General features: G+C 36.4%; 1 protein-coding gene across 8 annotated transcripts in view; it reads left to right on the top strand.

Moving 5' to 3' along the window:
* PTBP3 (polypyrimidine tract binding protein 3) overlaps nucleotides 1–26583 on the top strand; it is a 122228-nt gene that overhangs the window by 76116 nt on the left and 19529 nt on the right. For all 8 annotated transcript variants that reach the window (XM_040481963.1, XM_040481962.1, XM_040481961.1 and 5 more), the window contains 2 exons: nucleotides 8885–8995; nucleotides 10416–10590. In XM_040481963.1, the coding sequence (XP_040337897.1) occupies nucleotides 8885–8995; nucleotides 10416–10590 (286 nt within the window). The remainder of the gene's footprint in view (nucleotides 1–8884; nucleotides 8996–10415; nucleotides 10591–26583) is intronic.

Genomic DNA, 26583 nt, shown 5'->3' with positions numbered 1-26583 from the left:
TCTCTCTCTCTCTCTCTCTCTCTCTCTCTTTCTCTCTGTCTCTCTCTCTCTGTCTCTCTCTCTCTCCCACTCTCCCTCTCTCCCTCTCCCCTCCCCATTCCCTCGCTCAGGCGTGCATACTCTCTCTCTCAAAAATAAGTAAATATTTAAAAAATTTTAAACACTAAAACATATACTTATTTTCATATTTATATCTCAGTATGTACTGCATAGTGTGATGCCAAGTCAGTCCAGAATCACTTAACTGTTTTCCAAACCTTTGGCTTTGCACTACTAAGTGAAGAGTCATAGGGATGTATATGTGCATGTGTGTTTAAGAATTGAAGTACTTTCCGGGGTGCCTGGGTGGCTCAGTCAGTTGAGCATCCGACTTCGGCTCAGGTCATGATCTCGCGGTTCGTGAGTTCAAGCCCCGCGTCGGGCTCTGTGCTGACGGCTCAGAGCCTGGAGCCTGTTTCGGATTCTGTGTCTCTCTCTCTCTCTGACCCTCCCCCGTTCATGCTCTGTCTCTCTCTGTCTCAAAAATAAATAAACGTTAAAAGAAGATAAAAAAAAAAAAAGAATTGAAGTACTTTCCATCCTATTCTCACATTTTATAAATTAGGAAACTGGGGTCCTTAAAGTCACATTACTTTCCCACAGTCATTGTACTAATTGGCAATAAAGTTCAGATACATTTCCCAACACAGTTCCTGTGCCATGCATATAAATATCAAAATATACCATTTATTAGGCCTACTGTGTTCCCTACAGTAGTTTTATGCATACCATTTTCTAAATATACGCATTTGTGAAGCATGTCTAGGAAAGGCCTTAACAGTACTATCCATAGCCACCCTTCTTCCTTACAAAGGTTTCAGCAGTTGCTTAAGTGATTGGCTTCTTAGTTCTGGTGACTTTTCTTGTCCTATGTTTATCCCAGAGTGTCAGTGAGCACTGTGATCCATCAGCAGTGTTTGTTTGCTTTTGTTAACGGTAACATCGAAGCTGCTACTAACTTACTAACGCTGTTTTACAGAAGATGTTCTTGCACCTGTGGCTCAACAGTGCCATCATTCAGCCTTGAGTTTAGCTCGAGTCTTGTGGTTCTGCCCTGTCATTCCATTTATTTTTTCCCTGAGAGCAGTAACAAACCTTGTTTCTCTCCCAAAAGATCATGGGGTCCTTCGGAGTGAAGAGGAGTAATTCTGAGAGTCCTTAATAGTAAGCAGGACTCTCAGCCTTTCAGTTATCACACTTCCTTGTTTAATCCTCTTTTCCCTTGCTGTCGGAATGAAATCAAAGCCCTTACCAAGGCCCTTAAGGTCCCACATGCAGACCTCTCCCCTTCTCTTTAACCTCATTTCCTAACACCCTTCTGCTTATTTAGCCACTGGCTTTTCTGGCCCTTTGCCCCCAGTTTACTCATGCCTTAGTCCGTTTCTATCTCCTATTTCTTTCCAAAACACTTCACTGAGACGGTCACTTAGTTGAACCTACATCATTCAGTCTACAGCTCAACTTTGCCTCCTCAGTTTTCTCTCATTGCATTAACTGAGCCCTCTCCCCTAGCACTCTGTGTCATTAGCCAACTAAAGTGTAGTATAACATGATTAAGGATACAGGGTCTGGAGCTGGTTTGAATCCTGGCTCTTCCACTTACTACCTCTATAACCCTGGGCAACTAACTTACCTCTCTGTATCTTTTTCTTATTTATATAATGGGGCTGGACATGGTGTCTATCTTTTATATATCTTTATATCTTTACTGTGAAGGTATCTTTATATCTTTATTGTGAAGATTACATGAGTTAATGCATTTAAGGCACCTAGAAATATTAAGGTATACATTAGAAAGATACATATTAAGTCTCAAGAAATGTTAGCTGTAATTATTAGACACTAGTAAATTGCACTGTAAGAAACTGATCCTTGCTCTGGTCTTGTGGGTAAGATATAACTTCCTAAATAATAGCCTAAAAATGTGATGAATATTGTGGTGGGATAATACATGGAAGTATGGAGTTGGTTGCACCTGTTGTAATTAATTAGCATATTATTTTATATTTTTTGCTGAAGAGTTGGCATTAGCTAAGCTCTTCTCTGACATCTCTTGAAGTTAGTGTTTTTTTCTTTAGCTCATGGTAAGTGGAGTGAGTGAGTGAGATGAGAGTGGTGCTATTTCAGGTGAGGAAAGTTAACGGAGGTTTTCAATATGATATTTGAGCAGAGGCTTAAAGTATGTGGTAGAATAACACAGAAAGAACAGCAAGTGGGAAGTGTCTAAGTGCAAGGGTGCTTAATGTGTTGAAATATCAGAAATAAGGCTATGTAATTGTAATTGTAAAAAGTGGGAAAACTATAAATGATAGAATCAGAGAAGGGGTTAGGATCCAGATGATGCAAAGCCTTTATAATCTTTACACTATGTAAGATGGAAGCCATTAGAGGATTTTGAGTAGAGGAGTAAGATGATAGATTTATGTTTTAATGGAATCACTCTTGTTGCTGTGTTAAGAATAAATTGTAGGCATAAGTGGAGGATCTTAGCATAGTCCAGGTAAGAGATGGTGGTGACCCATGTGAGGATGTGGTCTCGGGAAGTGGTGATTATGGATATATTTGGAAGGATTTGCTGATGGGTTGAGTAATCGTGGATTATGAAGAAAAAGTGGAGTGATCAAGAATGCCTTCCAGATTTTGGATGTGAGCCTCTGGTAAAGTGAGCAATTTTTTTTTTTAATTTTTTTTTTCAACGTTTATTTATTTTTGGAACAGAGAGAGACAGAGCATGAATGGGGGAGGGGCAGAGAGAGAGAGGGAGACACAGAATCAGAAACAGGCTCCAGTCTCCGAGCCATCAGCCCAGAGCCTGATGCGGGGCTCGAACTCACGGACCGCAAGATCGTGACCTGGCTGAAGTCGGACGCTTAACCGACTGCGCCACCCAGGCGCCCCTAAAGTGAGCAATTTTATACTAAGATAGTAAAAACTAAAGGGAAAAGAAGATTTGGGGCAGGGGTAGAGGTAGTGTTTTGGACAAGATAATTTTGGGATACCTATTAGGCATGCAAGTGGTTGATGTTGAATAGACAATTGGGAAATAAGTTTGGAATGAGTGTAGGAATTCAGGGCTGGAGATTTGGTTATCATCAGCATATGGGTGGTAATTAAAGCCATTGGATTGGATTGCATAATCTAGAGAGTGTTTGTAAGTTAGGAAGTCATTTCTCAACAATTCCATAATGTAAATTCAACCTTGCATACTAAAAAATTTCTTTGTGTACTGAAATAGTACAAAACAATGTTCTCATGTAGTCCATTACTTCCAAATACTGTTATTTATGGGAGTTTTTTATGAATGTCCAATAGATGAATGTCTTCAAGATAAAGAACTGATCTTTTTGAATTGCAGAGTAAAGATAAATAACTTTAAAAAGCAATTATTAAAAGAGTACTAGTAATACCCAATTCTGGTTCTTAAATCTTACTGTTTCATTGGGGACAAAAATTACTGTAAACAAATTATGGCCGATACACTAGGTTTTTGGGTTTTTTGTTTTTTTTTAGTGTGTATTTATTTTTGGATGTTTGACTGAGCCACCCAGGCGCCCCAGTACACTTTTTACAAGTGAATACTAGTGAACTTTTTTAGTTTCTGATAAGTGCTCCATGTATAAACATCACCATGAAGATTAATTTTACCTGAATTTGATCTTTGGTATTCTCTTCATCCTCCCCCCCCCACTTTTAATGTTTGTTTGTTTGTTTGTTTGTTTCAAGAGAGTGAGTGCGCACATGTGCACACAAGCAGGGGAGGAGTAGAGAGAGAGGAAGAAAGAATCCCAAGCAGGCTCCATGCTGTCAGTGCAGAGCCTGACTTAGGGCTTGACCTCATGAACCGTGAGATCATGACCTGAGCTGAAATCAAGAGTCAGGGGCTTAATCCACCGAGCCACCCAGGCACCTCTCTCTTCATCCCATTTTAAAGTCTTAAAAGATTAAATGCACAGGAGACATCAAGAGTTGGGTCTGTGTGTTTGTGTTTATGACAGAAAAATAAATATATTAGAGAAGTAGAATCAAAGAGTCAAATTATTACTGTAATCAATAGTAATAAATCCATATATATTAAACTTTCCTGAATGTTAATCTTATGAGACCAAATCTGTTTAAAATTGTTGGTAAATTATTACTGTTGGTATTACTGTTGGTAATTATGAAAAGTTGTTACAAAATCACATTCGAGAGGTGCCTGGTTGGCTCAGATGGTTAAGCGTCCGACTTCGACTCAGGTCATGATCTTGTGGTTTGTTCTTGGGCTCAAGCCCTGCATCAGGCTCTGTGCTGACAGTGCAGAGACTGCTTAGGATTCTCTCTCTCTCTACCCGCCCCCCCCCCGCCCCATTCCTCTCCCACTCGTGCTTTCTCTCTCTCTCAAAATAAATTTTTTAAAAAATCACACTTGAGGCATTAGCCTAGATTCCCTGGTGTTGCTCACTTACTTTGTTCAAAAGTATCAGATTGATGTTTAAAGCTACTCTGTCAGTACATACAATCCAGGGGACCCTAGGTAACTGTCCATGGTTAGCCAGTTCCATCCATTTATATTCTGTTAACACATTCAGTTAAAAATCACACAGCCAAACACAGCAGTGAGTGAGGATGTGCATCATGTTGGTGTTCATGTTAAATGAGAGAATGTAAACATTAATAAAATCTGAAGGTTAAGTAGAAATTTTCTAGGTTCTAAGCATAATTTAGTGTAAAATTCCAGATTTGAGAGCAGATTGTATGTTCTTACTACTTCATTAATGAGATATTTTACATGAAGAATGTTTATTATTTTCAAAAAACTGCATGTTGCCGTAATTCCAGTCAGGTCTAAGTATAATTCTTTATCAGTTAATAATAAGCATTTACCATGTACTTGTTTATATGCCAAGAATTTTACTCAATGATATAGAAATGATTAAGACAAGGTGTGTGTGTGTGTGTGTGTGTGTGTGTACATACATACCTTCAAGGAGCTTTCAGTCTAATTAAAGGAGACATATGTAAACAAATGAATAGCACAGTATAAGTAAAACAAAAATATATATGAGACCAAGAAGGGAGTAATAAGAAAGAGAATGAACTCTACTGATACTTGGGAGAGGCTGAGAATTTTCTGGTGGCATTACTTTCCTGAGCTGAGTTTTGGAAAAGATAAATGAAAATTTACTAGGTATTAAGCATAGAGTTCTAAGAAAAAGGGAATAGGCATGTGTATAGGCATAGATGTCTGAAATCCCTTGGTACCTTTAGAGAACTAGACACAACTGCACATTGTTGGTATAAATAGTGTGATATAGAGTATCAGGAAATGTGGTTAGAGAAGTAAACCAGAGCAAAATTATATATGATATAATCTTGTAGTTTAGAATACTACCTGTGGCTGCAGTAAAAAAGTCTATTACTACTCCTTTACCCAACACTCAGATTATGCACTTATATAGATTGGGGTGTGTTTGTGATCACAGTATCACCAAGGATGGAAATAAGAAAATACAAGACCTTTTCCCAGGAATGCTTGTATCTTAAAGAAAGATACAACATAAAATCTATATTCTTTGACGGTCAGCTGAGAAGATAAGTGTGGTATTCTTTTATGAATTTTAAGAATATTATCTAGAACACACAGGGTGTACTGAGGAAATGCCTGTGACAGGACCAGAATTTTCATTAAAAGAACAAAAAGAAATTCCTAATGTTTTCAGAACAGTTAAATGAGAGATTAAGATCAGTTGTTTGTTTGTTTTTTGTTTGTTTTGAGAGAGCGAGGGCACTAGTGAGCAAGGAGCAGAGAGAGAAAGAGGGAGGGAGAATCCCACGAGGGGCAGAAAGAGAGAAGCAGGGCTTGCCCAGGGCTCTTGTTTTACCTGAGAAGCTGATCTCACCAGAGGGGCATGAGATCACTCTAGGCTGGGCTTAAGCTCACCCGAAGCAGGGAACGAGATCACACAAAGTGGGGCTCAAGCTCACCAAATCAGGGCTCAAGCTCACTTGATGTGGGACTCAAACTCATGGAATGTGAGATCGTGACCTAAGCCAAAGTTGATGCTTAATGACTGAGCCACCCAGGAGCCCAAGATCCCAAAGTTCTAAACTCTGAAATATGACCATAACTAAATTAACTGCGTTGTTTTTTTTTTTTTTTTTAAGGAATTTCAACAAAGAATCCTCAGACTAATTTTAAGTAATAACATTTTTTGATGAGCCCTTCTAAGACAAATTGGTTCTGCAAATCTTGTTCAATGGTGTTATCTCCTATAAGAAGTGTTTGACTCTAAGCTGATTATCTGTTAGCATTTTGCCAAAAATGAGTATTTGGACTTTAGGACAGTTTATTTTACTTGGGGGTTGTAAAGTATACATAAATTTTACCATTTTAACTGTTTTTTAAGTGTACAGATCAGTGACATTAAATACACTCTCCTTGTTTTGCAATTATCACCACTCACCTTATATCTCCAAAAAGTTTTTTGTCTTCCTAAATTGAAACTCCCACACCCATTAAACAATACCTCCCCATTCCCCTTTTCTCTCAGCCCTTGGCAGCCACCATTCTACTTGCTGTCTATGAATTTGACTTCTTTACGTTATATAAGTGGAACCATGGATAATTTGTTCTTTTGTGACTGGCTTACTTCACTAAGTGTCTTTAGGGTTCATCCATGTGGTAGCATGTATCAGAATATCCTTTCTTTTAAAGGCTGAATAATATTCCTTTGTATGTATTTAACACATTTTTGTTTATCCATTCATCTGTGGATGGACATTTAGGTTGCTTCCATCTTTTGCAAATAATGCTGCTACCAACATGGATGTACAAATAAATACCTGTTTAAGTCCCTGCTTTTGGTTCTTTTGGGCTTATCCTAAGAAGTCGAACTGTTGAATCATATGGTAATTTTTTTTTTTTACTTTTCTTGAAGAACCACCATTCTATTTTCCATAGCAGCTACATCATTTTACATTCCTACCAACAGTGCGCAAGCGTTCTGTTTTCTCCACATCCTCCCCAACCCTTGGTATTTTCTGGGGTTTTTGTTTTTGATAAAAGCTGTCCTAATGAGTGCGAAATCTCATTGAGTTTTTATTTGCATTTCCCTAATGATTAGTGGTGCTGAGCATCTTTTCATGTGTTTATTGGCTATTTGATTATTTTCTTAAGTCCTTTGCTGATTTTTGTTGTTGAATTATAGGAGTTCTTCATATATTTTGGATAGTAACCCCTTACTGGATATGATTTGCAAATATGATCTCCTGTTTTGTGGGTTGCTGTTTCACTCTGTTGATAGTGTCTTTTGATGCACATAAGTCTTAAATTTTGATGTAGTAGAAGTTGCCTATCCTTTTGCTGCTGTGCTTTAGGGTATTTATTATTGATCATTCTTTCTAAAGGTAATTAAAAGGGAGAAAGGACTATTTGGCTATTAAGGACATTCATATATAGTATTTGATAATAGTGATAATAGCAAATTCTTACCAGCATAGGGAATAATTATCTTTTTATTCTTAAAAGTGGACGGACAAGCTTCTGGCTGATTAAGATCCACATTTAAGGGGCGCCTGGGTGGCGCAGTCGGTTAAGCGTCCGACCAGCCAGGTCACGATCTCGCGGTCCGTGAGTTCGAGCCCCACGTCGGGCTCTGGGCTGATGGCTCAGAGCCTGGAGCCTGTTTCTGATTCTGTGTCTCCCTCTCTCTCTGCCCCTCCCCCGTTCATGCTCTGTCTCTCTCTGTCCCAAAAATAAATAAACGTTGAAAAAAAAAAAAATTAAAAAAGATCCACATTTAAGATGGGATGGGATATAAGAGGAAAACAAAGTGCATTGTAGTAACCGTGGCTATTGGTGATGGAGTAGAGCAAGTATATTGTAAGAACTTGCTAGGGTAGTAACCAGGTATCTGTCAGGAAATCTCCACACTGTGTTTATTCCTCTTCTCCAAAGACACTTCAGAGAGGCCTTCTTTGACCAGTCTTGCACCTTCCCAAGTTACATTCCAGTTCACTCTTATCCCTTTTCCTTTTATTTTTATTCATAACACTTTTTTATGATGAGACATTGTTTTTCATTTATCATCTGTCTTTCCTTAGGGCATAGACTTTTGTTGTTATTCACTGCTGATTTCCCAGGCCTAGAACAGTGCTCTTTGAATATTGAATGAATTAACAGAGTGGCCTGTAGAGGAACAGTTTATAGTTTGTCTGCCTATAAAAATCTTAAGAAGTTGATGCTGATTCTCAAGGTGAAATAGTTGATCCATATGACTCTTCCCCTTCCATTCATATGCTTTGTAACACCATTATCTCTTACCAGTAATTAATTCCTACTGTAGTCTCATGTTTTTCATATTGTGCCGTTTATCACATACTATAAAATAGGTTAAATATTTGAGTGCCTGTTGTGCATCAGGCACTGTTTTAGGCCATGTGTGGATGTTGAAACATTAACATCTTAGGCTTGATTTAAGTCATTTTTGTACCAACAATTTTAATAGAGGAAATAAAGGAAATTATTTTCATTAGGGCTGCCTAGGTGGCTCAGTCGGTTAAGCGTCTGACTGTTGATTTCGGCTCAGGTCAAAATTTCATGGTTCGTGAGTTTGAGCCCTGCCATCAGGCTCTGCGCTGACAGCACAGAGCCTGCTTGGGATTCTCTCCCTCCTTCCCTCCCTCTCTCTCTCTGTCTCTGTCTCTCTCTCTCTGTTCCTCCCCCACTTGTTCTCTCTCTCTCTCTCTCAAAATAAATAAACTTAAAAAAATAATAGACAAAAATGGAATTTATGAATTGAGTTATATTTATAAAAGTACATTAGCCTAATTTTTACCTTAGATTTAACCTGTGAACTTTTTCCAGATATTTTCTAAATTTGGCACAGTCTTGAAGATTATCACCTTTACAAAGAATAATCAGTTTCAAGCCTTGCTTCAGTATGCTGACCCAGTGAATGCACATTATGCCAAAATGGTAATTACGATCTTTTTTCATTTTTCATTTGTTAATTAGTCTTCAGTGATACCAAAGAATGCCATCGTGTCTTCTCCCTTGCTGCAATTTACCGTGTGTTTTTAATTGTAGTAAAACATACGTAATGTAAAATTTACTGCTTTTAAATGCACTGTTCCATATGCTTTTTAAAATGATAAGCTAAAGATTACTTTCTTCATATGAAATGGTTTCAAATCATTTATCACTTCTCAGATCTTTGGGACTCATTTCTGTCATATTTTTAAAATCTAGAAGTGGAGCACAGTATTCCTGATAAAATCTGAATAATAAAGTAGAATTATCTTTTTTCTTGTATCTTCATTTTGATTCAGTTGCCCAAAGATTGTAATTTTGTAACTGTATTCACTGCTGAATTTTGTTGAGCTCTGATTTTGTGAATATACTACATTTTAGGAAGCTTGCTGCTGTTAGTTTATATTGTCTTTTTTTTTTTTTTAGTACATGAGTGCTTGACTTTTGACAAGTAGAAAATTTCATATTCAGTTTGATTATATTTTACTCATCTCCTATTGAGATCTATTCTTAACCCTAATTCTATCTTTTATCAGTATCTGAATTATTTCTAATTTCTTTTCAAAGATTGGGACTAAGGTTTTTAGTAGTTTTCTGTACCACACACTGTCTGCCATATTAGGAATATGGACTTTATATTTGCTGTACCCTTTACCTGCACATATTACTTTGTACCTTTATGATGATGTACCCATCAATAACTGTTTATAAGTCAGTGTTTTTTGTATATTTGCATTTTTCATGTTTTGGGGTTTCTGGTATCTATTTTTATAAATTTAAGCATTTGTGAAAGTCAAGTGGCTACATATATTCCTTTGATAAGTTTTCAGTATTGTGAAGGGGGTAAGAATTACTGATCTTTGGTCTTATGTCAGAACTAATTGCAAAATTTCCCTCATTTATTATTCAAAGTATTATAAAATAGATTTACAAGAGAAAAAAAGAGATAATGTTTCATATGTTGTGGTTTCATCTTAAACTGTGTAAAGTGTGCTAAAAAATGCGATGAAATATAAAATCAAATCATTTTTAAACATTTGTTGTGGACAAAATAATCATAATGGTAGCTAGTACGATGCTCAATAATGTGTAAGTTTTCCACGCTTTTACATTTCTCTCCTTTCATTTGATCTTACCATAGACAAGAAAGGGATTATTATGACATTGTGAAAAACTGAGAGATTTTCTTTTTCTCTCTTAGGTTCACACAGTTAGTGACCTAGGTAAAAGTAAAAACAAGTCTTTGGCTTTTAGTCCTTTACTCTCTGCTTTACACCTAATTGCCACTCTGTGTCAAAGTAGAGGCTACTTGATTTATCAGTGTTGTTGTCTTGCAAAACCTGAGTCCCTTTCTTACATGCTTTAGGCTCTGGATGGCCAGAATATCTATAATGCATGCTGCACTCTGCGTATTGACTTCTCCAAGCTCACCAGCCTTAATGTGAAATATAATAATGACAAAAGCAGAGACTTCACTCGTTTAGACCTTCCTACTGGTGATGGCCAGCCATCCCTTGAACCCCCTATGGCTGCTGCTTTTGGTGAGTAGTTCCATTTTGGGTCGCAAAGCAAGCTTTCTGAAGTTACAAGTTTTATACATTAATCTGTGCATATCAGCCTTTTTCTTCTTGGATTCTCTCAGGATTTCTAAAGGAAAGAAAAATCTTGGAACAAAATGTGTCCTTTAATTAAATCTTAATATTAGTAGATTCTGTTAGTTGGCAAAACAAATGAATATCTGAAATTGAGTTAAAAATTTATGTTCTAACATTAATCTTACTCATTCTTTATAAGCCAAACAACCATTTGCTTTAAATTAATGCTCATAAGTATTAACATTGCTTTAAATGTGTTGACTTATAGCCACGGAATATTGGTATTGTGTTCTTGAGAGAAATACTTTTCTCCTTTTGAAGTAGTGGTATTTTATTTATTTTTAAATATTTATTTATTTTTGGAAGAGAGAGATAGGGAGTGACCAGGGAGGGGCAGAGAGAGGAGGCAGAATGCCAAGCAGGCTCCATGCTGTCACTACAGAGCCTGATGTGGGGCTTGAACCCATAAACCATGAGATCATTACCTGAGCTGAAACCAAGAGTTGGACACTTAACTGACTGAGCCACCAGGTGCCCCTGAAGTAGTGTTATTTTAAAAAAGGGCCTAAATTAGTGGTATGTTCTTCCTCTGTTCAAAGAAGGGGATTTATTTTATTTTTTTTTTTTTTATAAATCAGAACTCCCATCTGTAACTTAAGTTTGTGTGAAGTTGTATTTTTGCATTATAATTATTAAAATTACAACCTTCTGAATTATCTCTGCAAATGTTGGTTTGAAGGGCTTTTTTCTTTTATTTAAAATTAGTTACCAATAGGGGCGCCTGGTTGGCTCAGTTGGTTCAGCGTTCGACTTCGGCTCAGGTCATGATCTCGTGGTCCGTGAGTTCGAGCCCCACGTCAGGCTCTGTGCCGACAGCTCGGAGCCTGGAGCCTGTTTCAGATTCTGTGTCTCCTCCTCTCTCTGACCCTCCCCTGTTCATGCTCTGTCTCTCTCTGTCTCAAAAATAAACATTAAAAAAAATTTTTTTTTTTTTAAATAAAATTAGTTACCAATATATTTGTACTTTTAAAACAAATCATTATGTAAAGGAAGAAGCAATGGATGGCCCAGTTGGGTATATCATTAGGTTGATATATGCTACTTTTGGATTTTGCAGCCCTTGAAGGTGTGATTTATTATCTAGATAAAGTATTAAATTTTATTACCTTTTGTGATTAGTTTTCATTTCCCAGATGACACCATAAAATATTGCTCATTGAGACCTTAAGTGATATTTAGTCCATATTTATTTTATAGGTGAGAAAAATGAATCCTTAGCCACATGTCCAATTTTCTGGAAAATAGTTTGTAACTTTATTTTCAAGTAAAAGCTTTCTGTTACTTATAACTGAGAAAGACAAGTGAATTGTTCAGTTCATGTTCCTGAACTGTTAAGTTTCTTTACAGAAACTGTAAAGTTTCTGTCTTGGTCTAACCAAATGTTTGTGTTTTATACTTGTTACCAGCCTCTACTTACATGCCCGATTTGGCAGAGCCAGAGGTCTTTGTAATCACAATTTCAGGAATACATGATAGAAATTGAGGCTGTCGTTCAAGTGTACCAAAACTTTGCTATCAAATGCAGAACTGTACTTATTCCAATAATTGAGTATATATTTTTGATGTAATTAATTATACATTATGGGAGGAGGACATTTTTCAATTATGATCAAGAATTTTGGTTTCTGAGTATAAAATAACAGAGTAGTAACAGCCTTTTTCATCGTTTTAATAAATCCTTAGTCATTGCAAATTAATGTCTACATCTTAAGAGAGCTGATTCATTAACAGAGAACAATACTTTTTTGCATATTATGTGAAAGTTTACTCTGCCTCTTGCTAATATTTAACATGATTCACTATTCCCTTCTTTTCTCTTGGCTTGTGCAATACCACTCTCCTGACTTTTTCCTTACTATCTCTTCTTTCTTTTTTTAAAGGTTCTTTACTGCTCCTAGGGTTAAGTCATAAGCACTGTGTCCCTGTTTTTAGTGATAATACACTATACCTTTAGAAAATCTTCTAAAATATGCAAATATATATTTTAACACCCATGTAGTTATCATCCAGGTTAAGAAATAATATATTTATATATCCTGAAGAAGCAGTGTTTGTAGCACTCTCATTGATTATGTATGTTCCTTCCCTTCCTGTCCCAGGATGATCAGTCTCAAATTTGATGATATTCATTCTTTTGCTTTTCTGCTTTTTCCTTGTGTATGTTTTTCTTATCACTCATTATGCAGCTCTAAGTGTTAATTTAAACATTTTTTCTCCTTTATTTAGAATTTTATGTAAATGGCATCATGCTCTTCATTTTCTTTTGTTGACTTGTGATTCATCCATATTTATATATATATATATATATGGCTGTTGCTTATTCATTCTCAGTACCATCAAGTATATAGATATCCATTGAATGAATATACCACAGTTTGTTTATCCATTCTATTGTTGATAGTCATTAGGATTGTTTTAGTTTGAGGTCATTATGGACAATGCTGCAGTGAGATATTCCTGATTACCCATGAGGTTAAACATATTTTTATTTGTTTATTGGCCATTCTCCCTTATGAATTTTCTGTTGTAACTTTTTTTTAACCTATTTTTGTGTTTGCTGTCTTGTTTCTTTCTTTTCTTTTTATTTTTCTTTCTTTTTTTTTTTTTTTGGTGGAAATTCTTTTTATATATATCCCACACAATAGTTCTTTGTTGGCTATAGCTATATGTGTTTCAAATAGTTTCTTCCATTTTTGGCTTATTGGTTTATTCTTGTTATGGTATTTTTATTTAGTCAAATTTATTTGCCATTTCTTTTATATTTATGTTTTTTGTGTCTTGTTTAAGAAATCCTTTGTTCCTCTGACATCATAAATATATATACCTACATTCTAAAGTTTATAGTATTTTAGTGCCACCTGGGTGACTTATTTGGTTAAGCATTCAACTCTTGGTTTCAGCCCAGGTCATGATCTCAGTTTTGTGAGGTCGAGCTCCGCGTCGGGCTCCATGCTGACAATGCAGAGCCTGCTTGGGATTCTCTGTGTCTCCCTCTCTCTTTGCCTCTTCCCCACCTACACTGTCTCTCTCTCAAAATAAATAAACTTTATAGTATTTTAATAATTTTGTTTTGAAATAGTTCAAGTTGCAAAATTAGTACAAAGAAATTCCCTTATATCCAGAAGCATCCAAGATTCCTCAGTTAACATGCCACATGTACTTCATTGTCTCTCTGATTATATGGAAGAGGTGGATAGTTGTTTTTTCTTTTTCCCCTCAATTATTGGAGAGTTAGTTGCAGGCATGATGCCCCTTTACTTTTTAATACTCAGTGTGTATTTTCTTTTCTTATTTATTTATTTATTTATTTAACATTTATTTTTGAGACAGAGACAGAGCATGAACGGGGGAGGGTCAGAGAGAGAGGGAGACAGAATCTGAAGCAAGCTCTAGGCTCTGAGCTGTCAGCACAAAGCCTGATGTGGGGCTCGAATTCACGGACCGGGAGATCATGACCTGAGCCAAAGTCGGACGCTTAACCGACTGAGCCACCCAGGCGCCCCTCAGTGTGTATTTTCTAAGAATAAGGACATTCTTACCTAAACACAGGTCACTTATCAAAATTGGGAAATAAACATTTATATAATACTATGATCTAATCCATAAACCTTTTAGAAATTTGCCTGTTGCAAAAGTAATGTTCTTTATAAGAGAATTTTTTTCTGGTAAAGACCCAAACCAGTATTAGGCTAATTTATTTGGAGTCTCTTTAGAGTCCTTTAATTTGGAACATTTCCTCACTCTTTGTCTTTCATGATATTTGAATTGGTGAAGATTTCAGGTTAGGTATTTCATAGAATGTCTCTCAATATGAGTGTCTGGTTTTTTTTGGCTAAAACAGCGTTGTGTCTTTCTCAGTTGGTTACATCAGGAGACATAGGATGCCAGTTTATCTAATTCATGACGATACTAACTTTGATCACTTACTATCGTGATTTCTGCAGTTTCTTCCCAGTAAATTACTATTTTTCTCTGTAATTTGTAGGGTGATACATTGAGACTATATAAATATCCTGTTCCCTATCACTTTTCACTCTTGAATTGTATCATCCATTGCCAAATATTGTTGTTACTGTGATGGTTACCTTATTGGAGATTTGTTAATCTCATCATTCCTTTAATGCTTATTAGCTGTAATTTTATTATAAAGGACTTTTTTCTTACCACCACTCCCTTCATTTATTTATTCATTCATTTTGAATAAATTTGACATCTAACATTGTGTGAATTTAAGGTGTGTAACATGTTACTTTGATACATTTATATGTAATAATGTCTGTCTTAATTCATTATACTGTGCATTAGGTCTCCATGCTTATTTATTACTCATTTATTTTTTCTTGTCAGTGTGGTCTTACAGATTTTTTTATAATTTTTAATTTAATTTTCTTTTAATTTACATCCAAATTAGTTAGCATATAGTGCAACAATAATATCAGTAGATTCTTTAGTGCCCCTTACCTATTTAGCTCACACCCCCTCCAGTAACCCTGTTTGTTCTCCATATTTATGAGTCTCTTGTGTTTTGTTCCCCTCCCTATTTTTATATTTTTTGTTTCCCTTCCCTTATGTTTATCTGTTTTGTCTCTTAACGTCCTCATATGAGTGAAGTCATATGACATTTGTCTTTCTCTAATTTCACTTAGCCTAATACCCTCCAGTCCCATCCACATAGTTGCAAATGGCAAGATTTCATTCTTTTTGATTGCCAAGCAATACACCATTGTATATATATATATACCACACCTTCTTTATCCATTCATCCAGCGATGGACATTTGGGCTCTTTCCATACTTTGGCTGTTGTTGATAGTGCTGCTATAAACATGGGGATGCATGTGTCCCTTCGAAACAGCACACCTGTACCATTGGATAAATGTCTAGTAGTGTAATTGCTGGGTCGTAGGGTAGTTCTATTTTTAGTTTTTTGAGGAATCTCCATACTGTTTTCCAGAGTGGCTGCAGCAGCTTGCATTCCCATGGTCTTATAGATTCTTATTCTGTGGGTTTTATGCTGTGATATTTCATTTTATGTTCAACCTGTCCCAGGTTTGGCGAGTGGGAGCCCTTTCACAGTGGCTTCTATGGCCCTTGACATATCCCCATCTTTGTTTGAACATTCCCTAACTTTCTGGCTGAAGATATTTCAGCTCTTCTTTACCTTCCCTCCCTTAGTGCTGCAATCAGCTACTTCTCCATTGAGGCCCGGTTCCTTTTAGTTAGAAATGGTTTTTTGAAATCAATACTCAGGCATTAGATGTGCTCGTTGTTGATAGGAACATCATTGCTTCTAGGCACTTTAAATGAACATTACTGGGATTCCTATGTGTGTGTAGGTCATAAATGTATTTCTCTGTGCTTCATAAATATATGTCTCCGTGTGATTAAAAACCACAAATTTTAACTAATACCTCCAATTCCAATCCCCGCACCCTTTTCATACTGTTAGCTCCCTGCTTCAAGAATGAGATATTTAGTTTCTATTAGCTTCAATGTGTTTACTTATTTGCTCAATCTTGTAATACACAGAGCGTGGTTTCAGAGTTGTTAACACATAGCATTAACCTCAGCTGAATATTTGCTTAAGTAGTTTTGTGGGTATTATTCATGGGTCTATTTATTAGTCTCTCCTTTAATCATCACCACAAGTCTCAATACCTGACAGAATAAATCTTACCTTATTTTTCAAGAGTGTCTTTGCACTTCATCATTTTACCTATGAATTTTAGGGTCAACATGTCACATCCTCAAGGAAAAAGCTGTTAGAGTTCATTTGGATTACGTTGACTTTATAAATCACGTAGAAGATAATTGACATCTTTACAATACAGTCTTAACCGTCTTTGAACATTGTACATCTCTTCATTTTTTTGAATGTTCCTTAATGTTTTTCCAAAGAGTTTGGTGACTTTAGGTGACTCCACAAATATGTGCATGCTTTGTTATATTTATTCCTCAGGACCATACTTTTTAAATGTTTATTTTTGAGAGAAAGAGTGCAAGCGGTGGAGGGGAAGATAAAGAGGGAAACACAGAATCCGAAGCAGGCTCCAAGCTCTGATCTATCAGCAAAGAGCCTGACGCGGAGCGCGAACCCATGGACCGCGAGATCATGACCTGAGCCAAAGCTGGATGCTTAACCAACTGAACCACCCAGGCGCCCCAGGATCATACTTTTTAGATTCTAATTCTAGACCTACTATTTATGATCTGTGTGACTTGGGGCAAATTGTTTAACTTCTCTGCACTTTTGTTTATTCATATGTGAAATGAGCATGGGGCGCCTGGGTAACTAAGTTGGTTTAGTGTCCAACTCTTGATTTCCTTTAAGGTCATGATCTCCTGGTTCATGAGTTCGGGCCCCATGTCAGGCTCTGTGCCGATAGCATGGAACCTGCTTGGGATTCTCTGTCCCTCTCTTTCTGCTCCCTCCCTGCTTGCATGTGCACTCTCTCGTTTGCTCTCTCTCTAAAATAAACATTTTTTTTAAAAGCTATCTAAAATAGTCGAAGTATTTACAATAATTTCTTAATGAAAGACTTAATGTAAAGCTGCAGAAATCAAGCCAGTTTGGTAGTATATATAGGATATATAGATTTACATTAATAGAGCAGAATACAGAGTCTAGAAATAGTCTCATTTATATATAATACATCTGTTGATTTTTCAACAGTGTAAAATTCCATAGGGAAAGAAAATCTTTTCAAAAAGTTTTTAGCCACATAGGTATTCATACTGAAAAAATTAAAAATTTTTTCTGTATCTTGTACCATACTGACAAACTGACTTTCTTGAAATAGATCTTTAGACCTATACTGTAAGGTGTAAACCAATGCAGAAGAAGTTATATACAAACCTAATGGTAACCATATACCAAAACCCACGAATAAAACATTAAAAGAATAGAGAGGAAGAAATCCAAGTATATCACTAAAGAAAATCAGCAAAACATGAAAAGAAAAAGGATCAGAGAAAATCAGAAACAGCCACAAAATAAGTAATAAGATGGCAATAAACACGTATCTATCAATAATTACTTTGAATGTAGGGGCGCCTGGGTGGCACAGTCGGTTAAGCGTCCGACTTCAGCCAGGTCACGATCTCGTGGTCCGTGAGTTCGAGCCCCGCGTCAGGCTCTGGGCTGATGGCTCAGAGCCTGGAGCCTGTTTCCGATTCTGAGTCTCCCTCTCTCTCTGACCCTCTCCCGTTCATGCTCTGTCTCTCTCTGTCCCAAAAATAAATAAACGTTGAAAAAAAAAAAAACTTAAAAGAAAAAAATAATTACTTTGAATGTAAATGGACTAAATGATGCTCCAATCAAAACAGAGATTGACAGAATTGATTAAAAAATAAGACCCATCTAGGGTCGCCTGGGTGGCTCAGTTGGTTGGGCGTCCGACTTCGGCTCAGGTCATGATCTCGTGGTTCATGGGTTCAAGCCCTGTGTTGGGCTGTGTGCTGACAGCTCAGAGCCTGGAGCCTGCTTCAGATTCTGTGTCTCCCTCTCTCTCTGCCCCTCCCCCACTCACACTCTGTCTCTCTCTCTCTCTCTCTCTCTCTCTCTCAAAAATAAACATTAAAAAAATTTTTTTTTAAACAAGACCCATCTAAATGCTGCCTACAGGAGACTCATTTTAGACCTAAAGACACATTCAGTTTGAAAGTGAAGGGATGGAGAAACATCTGTCAGGCAAACAGATGTCAAAAGAAAGAGAGTAACGTACTTACATTGGACAGAAACAGACTTAAAAACAAAGACTGTAAAGAACAAATAAGGATGTTATGTAATTAAAAAGGGGACAATCCAACAAGAAGATACAAAAATTATAAATATTTATGCACCCAGCATAGGAACACCCAAATACACTATAAAACAGTTATTAACAAACATAAAGGAATTAATTGATAGTAATACGCTAATAGTAAGGGACTTTAACACCCCACTTAACCCAACGGACAGTTCATGTAAACAGAAAATCAACAAGGAAACTGTGGCTTTGAAGGACATACCAGAACAGTGGATTTAACAGATACATTCAGAATATTCCATCCTGAAACAGCAGAATACATATTATTTGCAAGTGCACATGGAGCATTCTCCAGAATAGACCACATATTAGACCACAAAACAAACCAGCAAATTCAAAAGATCAAAATGATACCATGCATCTTTTCAACCACAAGAAAAAATCTGGAAAGACCATAAACACATTGAGGCTAAATAACATGCTAATAAACCATGACTGAGTCAACCAAGAAATAAAAGAAGAAATTAAAAAGTACATAGAAACAAATGATAATGAAAGCACAACAGTCCAAAACCTCTGGGATGCAGTAAAAGTGGTTCTAAGAGGGAAGTTCATAGTAATACTGGCCTGTCTCAGGAAGCAAGAAAAATCTCGCGTAAACAACCTAACCTTATACCTAAAGGAGGTAGAAAAAGAACAACAAACAAAACCGAAAACCAGCAGAAGGATGAAAATAATAAAGATTAGAGCAGACATAAATGATATAGAAACTAAAAACAAAAAAACAATAGAACAGATCAGTGAAACCAGGAGCTGGTTCTTTGGAAAATAATCAGCAAAATTGATTATCCTTTAGTCAGACTTGCCAAGAAAAAGAAAAAGAAAGGGCACCAAATCACAAATGAGAGGAGAAAAGACCAACACCACAGAAATACAAACAATTGTAAGAGAATATTATGAAAAATATATGCCAACAAACCAGGCAACCTAGAAGAGATGGTTAAATTCCTAGAAACCTATAAACTATCAAAACTGAGACAGAAAGAAATAGGAAATTTGAACAGTCAGTAACCAGTCAAGGTATTGAATCAGTAATCAAAAAACTCCCAACAAACAAAAGCCCAGGACCAGATGGTTTCACAGGCAATTTCTACCAAACACTTAAAGAAAAACTCATAGCTTTTGTTCTCAAACTATTCCAAAAAATAGAAGAGGAAGGAAAACTTCGATATTCATTCCCTGAGGCCAACATTATCCTGATACCAAAACCAGATAAAGACCCACTAAAGAGAACTATAGGCCAATATCCCTGATGAACATGGATGCAAAAATTCTCAATAAGATACTAGCAAACTGCTTTAAACAATACATTTTTTTTTTAATCACGATCAAGTGGGATATTCCTGGGATGCAAAGGTGGTTCAATAATCGTATTTCAATCAACATCATACATCACATCAGTAAGAGAAAGGATAACCATATTATCATTTCAGTAAATAACAGAAAAATCATTTGACAAAGCACAACATCCATTCTTGATGAAAGTGCCTAACAAAGTAGGTTTAGAGGGCCTAATATAAATAAGGCCATGTGTGAAAAACCCACAGCTAACATCATCCTTAATGGGGAAACACTGAAAGCTTTTCCCCTAAGGTCAGGAACATTACGAGGATGTCTACTGTCAACACTTTTATTCAACATAGTACTGGACGTCCTACCCACAACAATCAGACAACAAAAAGAAAGAAAAGGCATCCAGTTTGGGAAAGAAGAAGTAAAACTTTTAATATTTGCAGATGGCATAATAATATATATAGAAAACCCTAAGACTCAACCAACAAACTGCTAGAACTGATAAATTCAGTAAAGTTGTAGGATATAAAATGAAAGAACAGAAATCTGTTGTATTTCTGTATACCAATAATGAAGCAGCAGATAGAGAAATTAAGAAAACAATCCCATTTACAATTGTACCAAAAATAATTTAAGATATCTTATGTAGGATACCTAGGAATAAACTTAACTAAAGAGGTAAAAGACCTGTACTCTGAAAACTGTAAAACACTGATGAAAGAAATGGAAGACAACACAAAGAAATGGAAAGACATTCCATGTTCGTGTATTAAAAGAACAAATATTTTTAAATGATTGTAGTACCCAAAGCAGTCTATACATTTAAGGCAATCTCTATCAAAAACCAAGAGCAGATTTCACAGAACTAGAACAAACAACCCTAAAATTTGTATGGAACCACAAAAGACCCCAAACAGCCAAAGCAGTCTTGAAAAAGAAAAGCAAAGCAGGGGACATCATAATTCTGGACTTCATAGGTCAATAGACCAGAAGAGAAAACCCAGAAATAAACCCACGATTGTGTGGTCCATTAATTTTCAACAAAGCAGAAACAAATATCCAATGGGAAAAAGAGTCTCTTCAACATACAGTGTTGGGAAAACTGGACAGCAACATGCAAAAGAATGTGTGTACACATGGAATATTATTCAGCCATAAAAAATGAAATTTTGCCATTTCCAATGACATGGATGGAGGTAGGGAGTATAATTCTAAGTGAAATAAGTCAGAAAGACAACTATCACATGATTTCACTCATGTAGAATCTAATATAAAACGAAGGAAAAAATAAGAGAAAGACATCAATAAACAGACTTTAATTTGTGTTTGTTTGGTTTGGTTTGGTTGTTTGGTTTTGGTTTTTTTGTTTTTGTTTCTTTGGTAATCTGTTTACCCAACATGAGACTTGAACTCATCACCCCAAGCTCAGTAGTTGCATGCACTTCTGACTGAGCCAGCCAGGCACCTGAACTCTTTTTTCTTTCTTTCTTTTTTTTTTTTTTAACGTTTCTTTATTTAGAGAGAGCACATGGGAGGGGCAGAGAGAGATTCCCAAGCAGGCTCCGCACTGTCAGCACAGAGCCTGATGCAGGGCTTGAACTCACAAACAGTGAGACTGTGACCTGAGCCAAAATCAAGAGTCAGTCACTTAGCCACCGGAGCACCCCACCCCCAACTCTTGCTTACAGAGAACAAACAAATGGTTACCAGAGTGGGGGAGGGGGTTTAAATAGGTTATGGAGATTAAGGAGAGCACTTGTAGTCATGAGCACTGGGTGATGTAGGGAATATAGAAATGTTGAATCACTGTAATATACACACGAAACTAATATTACACTGTATGTTAACAGTGCTTGAAAGATAACATCAAGAAAACCAAAGGCAGGGGCACGTGGGTAGCTCAGTTGGCTAAGTGTCCGACTCTTGAGTTCAAGCCTTGCATTGGGCTCCGTGCTGACAGTGCAGAGCCTGCTTGGGATTCTATCTCTCCCCCTTCTCTGCCCCTCCCATGCTTATACTCTCTCTCTCTCTCTCTCTCTCTCTCAAAAATAAACTTTAGGGTGGCTCAGTCATTTGAGTGTCCAACTTTGGCTCAGGTCATGATCTTGCAGTTAGGGAGTTTGAGCCCCACATCAGGCTCACTGCTGTCAGCCTGTCAGTGCAGAGTCTGCTTCAGATCCTCTGTCCCCGTTTCTCTGCCCCTCCCCTGCTTGTGCTCTCCAAAAATAAATATTAAAAAAAAGTAATAGAATAAAGAAGTAAATTTTTAAAAAAAAGGAAATCAAAGGCAGGCTACAGACTTGAAGGAAAACCTTTGCAGCACATATATCAGACATAGTAGTTATATCAAGTTATGTGAAGACCTCTTATAACTCAATAGGAAGAAAACAAACCAAGAAAAAATGTGCAAAAGATATGAAGATAGTGTACAAAAAATGGCATATGAATGTCGACAAGCACCTGAAATGATGCTTATCCCCAGTCATCAGGGAAGTGGAAATTAAAATCACTATAAGATAGTGGTACATGCCCATTAGAATGGCTAAATTTTATAAGGTTTACTGTATCAAGGATGTGGACCATCTTTCACTGGCGTACTGTGTTGGTGGCAATGTAAAATTTAGGTAAGACCACTTTAGCAAAGACTTGGACAGTTTCCTTAAAAGTTAAATGTGTGCCTGCATTATGACCCACTCATTCTACCTGATCACTTATCCAAGAGGAATCAAAGTTCATATCCACACAGATACCTGTGTAGAAATGTCCTTAGCAATTTATTTGTAATGACCAAAATCTAGAAATATTTTATTACAGGTGAGTATTTTAAAGTATAGTTTGTCCATATGATGAAATGCTATTTAAATACACAGGAATATATCAACAAGGAGAACCAGATTATTTTGATTGAAAGAAGCCGACAAAACTTTATTCTGAATTAAAGAAACCAGATTTTTTAAAGAACACCTATTGTATGATTCTGTTTATGTGTAAGTCTGAAAAATGCACACTAGTCTATAGTGACAGAAAGCAGATGAGTGGTTACCTAGGGACAGGGTTTGGAGGGAGAGGGATTACAAAGGGGCACAAGGAAATTTTTGAAATGAAGAAATATTTGTTATCTTGATTGTGATGATAGTTTCACATGTTTTAACTATATGTCAAAACTTTACATAATTCCTTTTAAAAAAGAAAAGTGAGTCCTATCAATTTCAGTCTAATGCTGACTGAAAGCCCTCCAAACTTCCTTTTTCTTTCAGAGTAAATGCTCACATCCTTACGTTGGATTACAAGGCCCTATACCATGCACTCCAATTTTACTTTTTAAATATCTTTGTCAGTACCCTCCCTGCCCCCCTCCACCCCACTCTTTCTGCTCACCAAACTGACAGTCCCTCCAGTTTATAAAACATTTTAAGTGTGTTCCCACCTCTAGATTATTCCAGTTATTCCCCCTAGCTGGAGTACTTTTCTCTCAGGTACCCTCAGTTTTTTTCATGCTGCCTTTGACCTACCCTGACTAGCCCTCAGTGCTCCTGATTCTTCCTATTCTATTTTTTTAAGGTTTTTTTTAATGTTTCTTTATTTTTGAGTGAGATGGGGAAGGGCAGAGAAGAGGGAGACACAGAATCCGAAGCAGGCTCCAGGATCTGAGCTGTCAGCACAGAGCCCAACACAGGGCATGAACTCACAAACCCGAGATCATGACCTGAACCGAAGTCGGGCATATAACCGACTGAACCACCCAGGCACCCCTATTCTGATTTCTATAGTATTTATCTCTTTCTTACTTGTAGTTTTTTACTGTATTTATTATTTTATTTTTATCACTAGAATTAAGCTTCACCAGGGTAGATTTTTTCTTCTATTTAGTTTATATATGTTTATGCCTGACATGAAATAGGCATTCAAAAATACTTGTTGAAGTAATGTTTTTTATTTATTATTCTGTTTTTCTTGCTGTTTTTGGAATTTAGTACTGTTTTGTGTTTGTATCTATGATTTTTAACTTTCATACTTACTTTACCAAAATCGAAAGTTAACTGATAGTGTACCCTTTCCTTACATAACTTAAGAACTTTTAGCGAAGTTTAACTGCTTTTACCCTCTTTTACCTTCTCCTAACTCATGATATTATTGTTACATTTTAAAATTAAAACTTTTTTTTTAATGTTTATTTTTGAGAGAGAGAGAGAGAGAGAGTGTGAGCAGGGGAGGGGCAGAGAGAGGGAAACACAGAATCTGAAGCAGGCTCCAGGCTCTGAATGGTCAGCACAGAGCCTGATGTAGGGTTTGAACCCACAAACTGTGAGATCATGACCTGAGCCAAAGTTGGACGTTTAACCAACTGAGCCACCCAGGTGCCCCTTAAAATTTTTTTAATCAGGCAACTTGTTAGTATTGTTTTATATAATAAATGTTCGTTTAGATCAAACCATATGTAACTGTAGACTTTTTATTCCTTCTTTATTTTTTTTAATGTTCATTTATTTAGTTTCAGAGAGGGAGAGAAAGGGAGTGCAAGTGGGGGAAAGGCAGAGATGGAGAGAGAATTCTGCACTGGCAGCATAGAACCTGATGTGGGACTTGATCTCACAAACCATGAGATCATGACCTGAGGTGAAATCAAGAATCAGATACTCAACTGACTTAGCTGCTCAGGCGCCCCAACTTTTTATTCTTTCTTACAACTCAGATATGCCATCTGGATTCACTTACCTGAACAGTATCCTCCAGTATTCACTTAGGAAAGTCCATGATAACGTATTTGAAGTTTTCAAATTTTTGTTCAAAAATGTCTTTATTTTGTTGTCAGTTTTAAAAGATGCTTTTGCTTACTATGGAGTTTTAGATCAACAGATGTATTTCTTTTTCTTTTCATTCAGTATATTAAATCATTTGATGATGTTCTGGTTTTCATTTTTGTTCTTAGAAAGTCAGCTGCGTCAATTTAACTACTGCTTGTTTCTCTCTGGCTATTCTTCAGACGTTTTCTTCATCTTTGATGCCCTGTGGTTTCAGTGTGATGTGTCTGTGATGTGTTTATTCTAATTGGAGCTTCCGTGAGCTTCTTGATTTGATGGGTCATTGCCTTTTATTGGTTATAGAAATTATCTTTTCATATATTTTCCCTTCCCACAATTTCTTTTCTTACTCTCTGAAACTTTGATTTGACCTGTTATACCCTCTTACTCTATTCTGAGGGTCGCAGACTTTCATATTTTCTATTTTATCTCTCTAAAATGCATTCTGAATAATTCCTTAGGACCTTTGATTTCACAAATCAAAGTTTTTGAAACTTTGTCTAATCTGTTGTTAAGCTCATCCAGTAATTTAGATTTCATTAATTGTGTTTTTCATTTCTAGAAATTTTATTTTGCTCTTTTTAAGTGTCTTCTGACCTACAGTATTTTTTGGCATATCTTTTATTTCTTCAAGTGTACTATCTAAAATCTTGATCTGATAATTCCTGTGTCTGTCTCTGTTAGGTTTTTCTTTCTTTCTTTTAAATGAGCTATTCATTTTACTTAGAGAACTAATTGTATGAGTTATTTGGGATCGTGGTATGCTCCTCCAGAGAGAATTTGTTTGTCTGCAAAATTAAAGGCTCTGTGTTTGGTACCATTTCAGTCTAAATCCATAACTTCATTAGTTTTATTTTGGACTCCTAAGAAATGTGAATTTGAGCTGCTGCAAATTGTCAGAGCTTGCTTTTGGTTAGGCCTTTTCAGCAACTTTTTTCTCCCTTTTCTATTAGACATGAAGGCACTTTTTCTTGCAGTCTTGTCTGAGGGTGAGAAGGGCAGGTTATTAAGGTGTACACTTCCAGATTAATGCCATAAAGGTCATCTATTGACTTCCTTCCTGGGGCCAATCCTGGAATTTTCATCTTGTCTACTACCCCATGAGGCTGATAAAACCAAAGCTCAGTTTCTTGGGGCTTGGCTTTTGACCTCGTTATTCTTTATCATCTTGTTGGCTGTTAGATTTTTTTAAAAATCTTTACACTCTTCGGGCATTTTCTGCATGAAGGTTGGTCTGTTTATTTAATCTGCTACTGAGTCCACATTTTTAAAAAATAATTACGGAGCATTATTTTTTTTGTAGTACATACTCTCTGTAGTATTTTAAATGGCTCTGTATTTTGTCTAGCAACTCATAATTTAAACATTCTCCAATTTGGACATTAAATGTGTTTCTTTAGGGTTTTATTATTATAAATATTATTGATAAACTGATTTCACAGGTAAAAATGTTAACAATTTTTATTGCCTTAATTGCTGTTGTAGGGGTACATTTTCCAGATGTAAACAATTGTTAGTCACTCAACTCTTAAGTCTTTTTCATAAAAGTTTGTATAATCTTTTCATAAAGATACTAACCCATTGTCTAAAGGTTACTTTGCTAAAATGTTTCTGTTTCTGCTTATTTGGGGGAATGTTTATTTATAGAAACTATCAATGATTCTTCTGTCAAATTTTAACAAATGTTCTTATTAATCATATTTTACTTGGGAGCAATTACTTAAAATTTATCCCTGTTAATTGTTTGCCAATTCTTATATTTATCGCTATTTAGCATTCTGGGATACTTACCTCAAAATTTTTCCTCATTTCTCTAAAACCTACTAGTCTCGCAACCTCATAGCCCCCTACCATAGCCATCTGTATTAGTCTTTTTGTGTGTTTTTTTTTAATGTTTGTTTATTTTTGGGGCGCCTGGGTGGCGCAGTCGGTTAAGCGTCTGACTTCAGGCAGGTCACGATCTCGCAGTCCGTGAGT

Source organism: Herpailurus yagouaroundi, unplaced genomic scaffold (assembly GCF_014898765.1).
Source record: "Herpailurus yagouaroundi ecotype Mexico unplaced genomic scaffold, PumYag 160, whole genome shotgun sequence".
Lineage (NCBI taxonomy): Eukaryota > Metazoa > Chordata > Mammalia > Carnivora > Felidae > Herpailurus > Herpailurus yagouaroundi.
This window is presented reverse-complemented; position numbering and strand designations above follow the sequence as displayed.